Source organism: Nestor notabilis, unplaced genomic scaffold, assembly GCF_000696875.1.
Source record: "Nestor notabilis isolate BGI_N333 unplaced genomic scaffold, ASM69687v1 scaffold7951, whole genome shotgun sequence".
NCBI classification, from domain to species: Eukaryota; Metazoa; Chordata; class Aves; order Psittaciformes; family Psittacidae; genus Nestor; species Nestor notabilis.
This window is the reverse complement of record NW_009913342.1, coordinates 214977-225852: the sequence shown is the minus strand read 5'-3', so window position 1 is coordinate 225852 and position 10876 is coordinate 214977. Positions and strand designations below refer to the sequence as shown.

Here is a 10876-nt window from a genome sequence, read left to right as displayed (position 1 = left end):
ATCGGCAAACTTGCTGAGGGCGAACTCAATTTCATTGTCAAATTTCACAGAGCTTTGCATAGCCAAGTAGAAAAGGCTTGTGGAAGAGAACATGTGAAAGAACCAAGTGATGAAAATCTGACTTGCACAGCTAACTCTGGTCCCCAGAAATGCTGATGCTCTCTCTAAACATTAGAATATAATTTTAGAAAGACATAGCAACTGTATTACAAGGGGAATATGTATGTCAACTGTAATTTGTAAAGTTTTGAGCTGATGATACACATTTTCGTGGATTCTTGTTCCTAAGCATTAACTGATGCTGGTTATGAAAGTCCCTGAGTGTTCTTAATGCTGTTACAACCCAGATTTGTAAACATGCAGAAGTCAATAGAGAATGCAGATTTATAGTGCTTCAGGAATTCAACATAGGCACTCAGTTCACTGTTCAAAAGTGATGTTGAAACCATTAAACCATTTGTCTCAAATGACAAGTGATAAACAAAGTGTTTGCATATTAAAAAGCTATCTCTGCAATGTTTCAAGTTGTAATGCACAGTGAAATGGGAAATGGCTTACAAGTGTGGAATTATTGTAGGTGGAAATATGCAAGTAACAGTGTTCTTGAAGTTCACATCAGAAGACATACTCGAATGTGGTCATGGAGTAACATAAAACAACATAGGCAGCTTCTGAAGAGTTACAAAAATATGTACAAGAACAAGCTGACACAGAGTAAACTCTCAGAAGAAATACAGAGACAAATTCAGGTATGTGCTGGGTTTTTTTCTTTTGGTGTCACTGCAGCAGCTACTAGGGAGAAAAAGAACTGTTACAGCTGAAACCAGGACATTTGGAGAAAATATGTTTTGGTCCCTCTATAAAATAATTATTTAAATCTACATGACAGTAATCAAGGTTGTTGGTTTTACAATAGAAAGAGTTCTGTGGAAATACTGTTTTAATCTGAAGCTGAGTGTAGCCTGTTGTGGAAAGGAAGAAAACACTGATAAAATATCATTTAAATACTCTCTGTGGATTGATGAACTTAAATACATTTAATGAAGTGCAAGATTAATCTGTTTTAAAAAAAGGTAAATTAGACTGCCTAACAACAGGTTTCATCTTCTAGTGAACTGCTGGGAGGGGGCTATACCCTTGAAAGAAAGGATCAGGTCTAGGAAGAAACTGGAGTGTAAATACAGAGGATCTACTAGAGAATTTGTAATGGTGAGCCTTTCCTAAATGTGTTTGGGGCAAACGATTCCATCATTTTTACAGGACCTAGAAAGAAAGCTTGATGTCTTCAATATAATCTTAGCAAGACAACAAGCACAAGTTGAGGTAAGAAATAATTTTTATTCAATAATACTGTACCACTTCAAATAGGATGGTTTTGTCATGACAGTATCTTGAAACAATTTGTGCTGACGAGTATGATAGGGTAGAGAGGTGGGAAGGCAAGTTTCCTATCCTTTCAGGAGAAGAAGAAATCGTTTTCCAAACTGGAAACCAGTTCTAAAAACCTACCAGTGTGTGTGCATGGTGTTACTGCTACCCACTTTGTACTGTCGGGCAATTGTCTAAGGGTGATGATTTAAAGATTATCTTCTTCCTTTGACTTCTGTTACTTCAGTACTGGTTCTACAACTGTTCAAGATCAAACACGTACAGCTGTTCACATCCTACCTACACCTTTAGATACTCTCTTTCTAGGGGGCAGCCAGTCTAATTAAAAGGCAACTCTGAGAACTGTTAAAAGGCAGATCAAGTCCCTAGCTGCATTCTATTCTGGAGATCATTTGTGACACTTAACAAGGGGTTGCATGTTATAGCGTTATGCAAGGTGTTGTATCTGCAGTTGAGAGTAAATGCACCTAGCATACTGAGGGCAAGCTCAGAATAGCCAGCTTGTGAGAAGCATGCTACTGGTAGCTATTTTCCTAACATGAAAATTAACCTCTCTAGTTGCATCATGTAATTGCTCTTCACGCCAATGTAGCCTCAGTATTTGTCTACACATCTGGGAGGTATGTAAAATGAAAATATAATAATGATTTTTCTTATTCTGAGGTATGAGAGGTCAGACCTTGATTTTGAAAAGCAAAGCAAAAGCCTGCATGCAAATTACAAGTTTTAAATGCATGCAATCATACAGGATCAGTCTTCAGGCTTGTTACTACAAGAATGCTATTACTTCTTAAATACTGTCTTTTCATGTGGTTACTGCCTTTTTTGTAGTCTAAGTGCTAGTGAAATCTGTAGGAAAAAAGACCATCCAAAGTTAAAGTAACACGTGCTTATTTCCACATATGTGTGCATGTGCATGCCTCCCTCCTCGATCTGCCTTTTGCTTCTGTCTGGTGAGTCAGAGTGCTCTTAATCTCTTACAGGGTGATGGTGCTGTCCAGCAGTTAAATGTCTGTTCACCATGTGTAAATACATGCATTATTTAAAGAAAAACAAAATGTATAGTAATTAATTGTCTATTCTAATGTCTGGTTTGTAGACAATAAGATCAGGACAAAAACTACTGAAGAAGAAAACCAGTGAAGCAGAAAAAAAAAGTGGAGGATGGTTTAGTGGTTTCTGGGGTAAAAGAGAATCTAGGAAAAAGGAAGATGAAGAATCATCTGTTCCTGAAAGTAGGTGTAGACTATAATGCATTCTATAGAGATACAGTTTTTATATATATTAAGAAGAAAGTTACAGTATGTTTTGCTTCCTGTTGTGCAGAAGGAGAGAGTCTGGCAATGCAGCATTGATCCATTTTATAGTTTTAATTATTGTTAATGAATATTGAGCTGGCAAATAAAACATACTTCTAAAAATGCCATAAACATTTCAGAACCTTGGTAAGGAGGAGTATGGAGCTCATAGCTGTAGTGTCACAGGCAATGGCTGGAATACTGTGTTCTGCTGATTTGCTGTCTGGACCAGAGATTTGTTCTACTAGCTGGGAACTATGGGTACCTTTTGTAATCTAAGTTACATTGATATCTGTGCTATGTATGTAACTCCATATACAAAGACTGCTTCTATGTAAATTGTTTCACAATATGGAACTTAGTGCAATATGAAGAATCAAAGAAATGTGTCAGCAGTAAAAACCAAATGGGACGAAAAATGCTTCTTGTTATGAATTAAAGGGCAAATTTTATTTTTTTACTTTTTTTTTTTATTTTTTTTTAGCTATTGATGAACTAATGACACCAGAAGAGAAAGCGAAGCTTTTTACTGCTATTGGATACAGTGACAGCTCCCATCACCTTTCCTTACCAAAGCAGGTAAACAACTTCTTACAGGAATGGTTTAAAAAAACCCACAAACCAAAAAAACAACCCCACACTTCCAAACTAAAAAAACCAAAACAAAACCAAAAACTCCTTCTGCTGCGTGTTAGCCTTAAGATAAGCAATAGAATGTGTGTCAATGCAAGTCACATCTGTTGAATGCACGAAGATAAAAAACAATTACAACAAGAATGGCAAATGTTCTTTGGGGTGTTCTGTCTGGTGCACACCCCTGGTGTGGAGTGCTTTAGAAGTAACAAACTGAATGAGATACCTATTTGCAACTTGGAAGAGAATAAAAAAAGCTAACTGTAAATGAAATAAAGATTCCCTGTTAGCTTTTTCACTGTGTCCGTTTCTCGCTGTGTGTTACGGTGATAACTAAATTAGTCTGTAGTTTGATTCTGATAATTGAACAGTTGCTGTTCATATGAAGGTGAACACCAGCATGTGATTATTTCCCATTTGACCCAATGTTTGTAACTTTCAGAGCTGCTTTTTTTACAAGGATCGTGTTATGCTTCTCTTTAAATGTTTTTCCTAATGAGAAGTGTGAGGAGATTTCAGTAGTACTTTTTTCTCCTACACAAAGGAAAGCATAAAATTAAAAAAGCGTATGTGTGACAGGTAGTTTTTTGCTTGTTAAGCAAAGGAATAATAGATAAAATGTTACAAGTATAGTGTTCTTGAGAGGGCTTATAGGACATCTAAGAAAATGTGAAATGGTAAGGTTTCTCTCACTGGACTTTCTGTGAGCACTATTACAGGTGTCTTAAATCTTAACACGACTGGTGGTTCTGCTTTAAGTTGGTCACCACTCACAGAAGTACTTTATACGTTAAGACTATTTCCTTCAAGGAGAATGTTGTCTCTTCTCCCCACAGGCCTCCCTAAGGCTCCAACCCAACACTCCAACTTTCCAATCTTACTTATTTTTGTTAAATTTAATTCTTATAACCTTACATGTGCCTTAAATAGGGAAAGTTCAGAGTTGTTTGAGTGGCAACAAGGAGGCCTGTGTGCGATTGTATATTCCTGTCAGTTTGAAAAGAGCAGAGCAGCAGCAGCAGCATCTCTTGCTAACAGAGACACAGCCCGAACAGTGCCCTGTACTGGTGCCTTTCTTTCTAAATTGTATTTCATACTTTTCTTGCCAACCTATGTAGAAAACCTTCAATTTTTAGTTTGGATAAGTTAAGTGTGAAAGTGCTTTCATCTCTCTGAGTACACTGAAGAAAGGTGCAGGCTTCAAATGCAGATAGGAAGCTGCTGCTGATTGACACGGTTATAAAATGCTACATATGTCAGGAAGCCAAAACCCTTTCTTGAAAAGGTCAAGATGTGACATTCAGCAGCAACAATAACAACGGCATATAGGCAGTGTCTTCTCAAATGTAGTTATTTGATGGGATTATGATGACTTTGTTGATCTTGCAAACTCTTTACTGAGTGTAGTTTAGCTGTGCTTGCTTTCATGGTTTAAAAAAACCTGAATCCTGAAAAGAGATACAGACTGTATCTGATCTGCATTTGTTGAAATACATTGTTTTATGTTAAATCAATGACTGGTAAGGTTTGAAAGAAAGTGAAGACTCTGTATTTTGTTTCCTACATAAGGATACGTTTCTTACAGTTATCAACTGGAATAGCTTTAAATATTGCATTTCAGTAGATTTGATGAAATTAGAATTTCAGAAAGTTATTCATATCAAGATGTCTAATGTCAGTTTTCTCTGTCCTTCTCACTAGTATGTTGCCCATGTTGTGACACTGAAGCTGTTAAGCACTTCTCTTACAATTAAAGAAGACGAGAATGTCGCAGAAACTCTGAAAGTACAGATAATTGATCTGAGTACCAAAATATCACAACGCCCAGGAGCACAAGCCATTAAGTAATTGGATTGGTATTTTCTTTTTTGTAGAAACATCTCCCTCCTCCACTCCTGACTTTTAAGATCTTTTCTTGGGTAGTGCATTATGTTGTCTATTGATTTTTTTTAATTTATGGGTGTTCTGCAATTGCACTCTGAAAAGTTACAATCACAGAATTTGGTGAATAACATAGAATGGAATGAAGAAAGGAATGCTACTTGTTAGTCTGTCTTCATGAATGATAATAAGCTATTTCTTGAATCCAGATGTTGAAGTGCTGAATATTACTTTTGGAAAGTGATACCTAAGCAGTGTGAAATGGTCTGGCTAACAAACTCCAGCCAAGCTACCGAATGGGTTGCTTACTTCCTACAGAAATGAAAAGCTGTCTGTGTTGTGAGTAGGAGATAAACGAGCATGTAGGACATGGAATCCTTCCTGTGTTTTGAGAGCGGGTACACCAGAAATACTGAACACAAATTACTGGATTATGCAGTCAATGATTAAGATTTTCAGTGTCTGGACAATGAGTCTGTGCAGCTTTCATGCTTTCATTTGCAGTTCCTTCATCTTCTGGCTTTTTGCATAAGATCACCAGCTCATCTGCTGACTCTTGAAATACACTTGCCTCCCATTTATTTTTCCAGTTTCTGAACTGTGTGATTGGTCCTGTGAAGCTAGTCATGTTTGACTTTATCAAAGGTTTTCTCATCTTACTTATAATTCCTAGATGGAACTGTGTTCTGTATTCTTATAAAGTATATTTAACTATTCATCATCTTTAGGGTTGAAGCAAAGCTTGAAAACTGGTACGTTACAGGCCTGAGACAAGAAAACATTGTACCATCTCTTGTGGCTTCCATAGGGGATAGCAATTCTTCTCTACTTAAGATAGAGTTTGATGTTAACCCTGAGGATAGTACTGCTGACCAGAGGCTTACTATTGAATCACAGCCTGTGGAAATAAAGTATGACGCAGTGAGTAGTAACCAAAACTCTTACCTCTTTTTCTCATTCTCCTTTCTCTGCTGTTATTCTCCTTACTCTGTCATGATCTCTTTTTGAATGTTTATCATCTGACTTCCGTGTATATTGATAATTCTTGTCTGTCTTTTTTTCCCCCTCTTTTTTGTTAAAAGAGAACTATAAATGCAATGGTAGAATTCTTTCAGACAAGCAAGGGGATGGATCTTGAAAGATTAACATCAGCCACATTAATGAAGCTGGAAGAAATAAAGGAAAGAACTGCTACAGGTAAGATAATAACAAACCTCACCTGAGGTGAACCCTTGAATGTCTTAATATGTTTCAATTGGAGTATTAAGTGGATGTTCTTGAGTTTAGTGAGAGATCAGTAGACTTAGAGAAGTCTCCTCAAGCCGTGTTACCTTTCAGATAGATAGCACCTCTTTATATGCTGACTGGCACAAGTGCTTCACTTGCAAAGAGCATTTGAATTTTAATATCCCTTCTTTTTTTTTTTAAGGACTAGTTCATATTATTGAAATGCGGAAAGTCCTTGACTTGAAGATTAATCTGAAACCTTCCTACCTTGTGGTTCCACAGACGGGTTTCTACCATGAAAAATCAGATTTGCTGATTTTGGACTTTGGTACATTTCAGGTATATAAATGATGTCTCTTACAAGTGTACAGGAAGAAAATATTTTTTTCTCTTAACATGGCTATCATCTGAAACTATCTTGGTTTCAGGAGGCAAAGATGATAGTCTGTGTGAATGCAGTTTTAACTTCCTGAATATTTCTTACCAAATAAATTAGGGCCAGCAATTTGTTCAGACCTGTTAACTTGTTTTTGACATATTTGTACTACTTAATCTCCCCAGGAAACATTTTCATTTCGTAATCATGATTGATTGTAATAGCTTATCATTTAATATCTTCCATTTATTCAGCTAAACACATGGGCATTTGTTTTCCTTATTGTAAAATGCTAGCGTTTTATTAAGAAAAGAGAACGTAATTTTTCCCTTGGAGTTTTAAAGTTGAAAAATTGAAAAATGTCAATAATTTAACTTGATTTTAGGTGGCTGATTAAATATTGATTTCAATTGTACTCCAGCAGTAAGCATGTGAACAAAAAAAAGGTATTCTTGCATAACTTGAATTAAGTTGATTGATAAAAGTATCAGAAAAAAATCTACTTATTCTTGATAATTGAAGTGTGAAATGAACCAAGATTACTTCTCTGTAATAATCCAACTGTCTGTCATGAACTCCTATTAATCATCTTTTTCATCTTCACTAGAATTAATAGCAGGTGTATGTAAGTTTTACACTTAACATTATCTTGTCTTTTGTGTGTTTAGCTGAACAGCATAAATCAAGGCAGTAGTCAGACTTCTACCTTTTCATCTTTAGAGGAGATTATGGACAAAGCTTATGACAAGTTTGATGTGGAAATCAAAAATGTGCAACTTCTATTTGGAAGAACAGGTAACAAAACAACATAGTTGCTGTTTAGTCAAGAGATGGGTGAAGCCAACCTGCTTGTAATAAACATGTTTTTTTAAAGAAAAAGACAAACCAGAGCTAGTAGTTAACTAAAAGATAGATTGTAATACACATGCCTGACATTAAACTGCAAAAAAAATTGTTAGTTTATCTTCAGCTGCTTGCTTTTTGTTTGGACTTGTGTATCACCTCTGCTTCTATGCCAGCAAGCGACATAAATGCACAGAACTACTATATTTTCAGTCCTAAGCAAAATACAGCTAAAATTGTCCTTAATACTTCATTTGGGCTTCAGTTTGTGCAGTCAACAAAATGCTAGGTTACTGGTTTATATTTATCTATACATGTATCTATTTTTTTTTAGGGTTCTATGTTAAGATGCATCTTTTAGTGAAGGATTGGCCTCAAGGGTGCTAAGGCAATACAGTTTTAAGAACTACTGAAAGTGGGATTCAAAAGCTGTTGTAATAGTTTACTCCAATTGTTCTAGGTTTCTCTAGTTGGTGAGTGGGTTCTTCACCCTCTCCTAGTGATGCCATTTGATTACTTTAATTATACCTTAATTACAGCAATTAGCAAGCAATATTTTTTTCATCTAAATTTGCTGAACATTTCCAGGTGAAGACTGGAAGAAGGCTCGTTTTCAACATCCGTCAACTTTGCACATATTACAGCCTATGGATATTCATGTACAGCTGGCAAAATCAATGGTGGAAAGAGATACCCGGATGGCAAAGTAATACATTAATGTCAAAAGGATTTCTTTTTAATTACTGTGTACTGGAGAGGGGCTTTTTACAAGGGCCTGTAGGGACAGGACAAGGGGAATGGCTTTAAATTGACAGAGGGGAGATTGAGATGAGCTCTTAGGCAGAAGTTCTTCCCTGTGAGGGTGCTGAGGCGCTGGCACAGGGTGCCCAGAGAAGCTGTGGCTACCCCATCCCTGGCAGTGTTCAAGGCCAGGTTGGACATGGCTGGACTAGTGGAAGGGGTCCCTGCCTGTGGCAGGGGCTTGGAACTGGATGAGCTTTAAGGTCCCTTCCAAACCAAACCATTCTAGGATGGTATGATGAGTATAGATATTGTTAAGATTTGCATCAGAAATTCATTCTTTTGTCTTGGTGTTGAATCAGTTGTTTGGTTTTGTTTTTAAAGGTTTAAAGTGTCAGGAGGACTTCCTTTGGTGCATGTCAGACTCTCTGACCAGAAAATCAAGGCAATTTTTGATCTGATTGATAGCATTCCGTTGCCTCAGAAGTCATCTGTGTCAATTCCAAGCACAAAGGTAAGCTGACTGTAACTAAGAAATCTGAAATAAAAGAATGACGTCACTAAGGTGGTCATTGTAAATGCGAATTCCTGCTAATGGCTGTGGTCTTTTTCACTTGAAATAAGAGATCTGTTGCACAGCTGGATTAGGCAAAGTGTCTTCATTATGACTTCCAACCTGTAGATGCTGGGCTTATTCAAACAAGTCTAGCTTAGTCTTTGTCATTGTCCTGGTGGTTTCAATATACGTATTGGCAAAACTGACCTTTCCAAGTAGTATGGGGAGGCAAGGTTAAAGATACATCATCAGTAGAAAATACGACTGGACATACCAAGTTATTCAGAGTGTAAAATAGTAATTTTTTTTTCTGTTTCTTTTTTCCCTTCCCTGTAGGTACCAGCTATTCCCACAATTTCTGTTGGTAAAGGTTTCCTTCATACACCTCAGTTGTTAGCAGAAATAGTGTCAGGTAAGAAGCTACCGATATGTCTTTGTATAAGTAGGCCATAGCTTCTGAAATAGCTAACATTTTCAGGCTGCTATTGATCTTACAGCATGTTATAAGGACAGTAGAGATGAGTATGATTCATCATCTTTAATTTCAAGTGCGTAAGAAGATTCGAGTAAGATGCTGATGTTACCTCAGAATGATGAAGTTGCTTTTTAAAAAGAAAAAAAACCCCACCCTTTTTGGGGATTAATTAGTATTATGCATAAGCAACCTCTACAAATGTGAGCTATTAATAATGACCATATTAGGTTGTCATTAGCAAACCAATTTAATTATTCAGCTGTCATGAGATATCTTTTTAGCAGAGAGTATTGAAGAACCTATTTCTTCAAAATTGACCTAAGTCCAAAAATGAGCTTAAGCAAATACTAATCTGCTGCTGCCACTCCAGGACACATAGTTTGGGTTAGGCACATAAAGAAGGTGAAAAACTTGTCTAAAGGGATGTGTACACTTGCTTGAAGCAGCTAAGATGTGGCAAAAATTGTCTGTTACAAATATTATATGTCCTGTCCTGAGCATTTTGCATTAGCAAAGCTTTCCTTTTTCTGAAAATGTATTGACACTGTGGATCTGAGCATTTACTTCCGTGCCTGTTCTGGAGAAGAGCTTTCCTGTAGTGGAATCTGGGGAAACCTGTTTCCTGGAGCTTACTTTATAACTGGTTTTCCTTATCTGTTTTCTGGCATGTCTACTGATACAGCTAAACTCCTTCCTTTTCTTAATAGGGCTTTAATTTCCTTCACTTTTCATCCAGTAGGTAAGTTAGCAGTATATAACTGAACTGTATTAGGTTTAAAATGCTCATACAGTTTAAAATCCCACTAGAATGGGAAAGAGAGGGTGGGATATTTGCCACTGTTTATGGAAAACAGTTCACTAAGGGGCAAGTCACTTCTTTTCTGTAGACTCTGAAGAAGAGTATTTTGATTTTGAGGAAAGTTCTGAACCAGCTGACAAGTCACTTAGTAAAGGAGAAGACATAAGAAATGAGGAAACTGCCAAAGAGGAACTGGTAGATCTTCAGTTGAAGTTTGAAATTAAAGAGGTATGTCTCTTGAATTCTATTTTTACCTTCTGCATAAAAATATGTAAAAAAAACCCCAACCCAATATTCTATTACCAGTGTTCTTCAGATGTAGTGGATGTGAAGACATAGCCACCAAACAAAAAAATCCCACGTGTTCATGCAGATGTATTTCTGTAGGTTATTAATACATGGTATGCATATGAGTTGTTTTTTATATATGGTATGTATGGAAATAAACATATACCTACTTCATCTGGGTGTATGTATTAAAAAAAACCCAACCCTTTACTGGAGAATTGTTGGTAGAAAATAATAGTATTAAGTCATAATTTGGGGATGGGTGGTGGGAAATTTGCACTGGAAGAACAAAGCAGATACCCAGGCAGGTCACTTGCAAAGAGCAAATCCCCAAGTATTTCTATGATGTTTCTATCTTTCACCATCAATC

At 36.6% G+C, this 10876-nt stretch overlaps 1 protein-coding gene across 1 annotated transcript in view; it reads left to right on the top strand.

The window, feature by feature from the left end:
* Positions 1-577: 577 nt before the first annotated feature.
* Positions 578-10876, top strand: part of VPS13C (vacuolar protein sorting 13 homolog C (S. cerevisiae)) — a gene marked incomplete at its 5' end in the record, with an annotated part of 66447 nt that continues 56148 nt past the window's right edge. The window contains 13 exons of the mRNA XM_010023165.1: positions 578-749; positions 1261-1323; positions 2489-2624; positions 3172-3266; positions 5022-5164; positions 5930-6122; positions 6284-6398; positions 6631-6767; positions 7473-7599; positions 8236-8353; positions 8773-8902; positions 9281-9356; positions 10307-10446. Of these exons, the coding sequence (XP_010021467.1) occupies positions 578-749; positions 1261-1323; positions 2489-2624; positions 3172-3266; positions 5022-5164; positions 5930-6122; positions 6284-6398; positions 6631-6767; positions 7473-7599; positions 8236-8353; positions 8773-8902; positions 9281-9356; positions 10307-10446 (1645 nt within the window). The remainder of the gene's footprint in view (positions 750-1260; positions 1324-2488; positions 2625-3171; positions 3267-5021; positions 5165-5929; positions 6123-6283; positions 6399-6630; positions 6768-7472; positions 7600-8235; positions 8354-8772; positions 8903-9280; positions 9357-10306; positions 10447-10876) is intronic.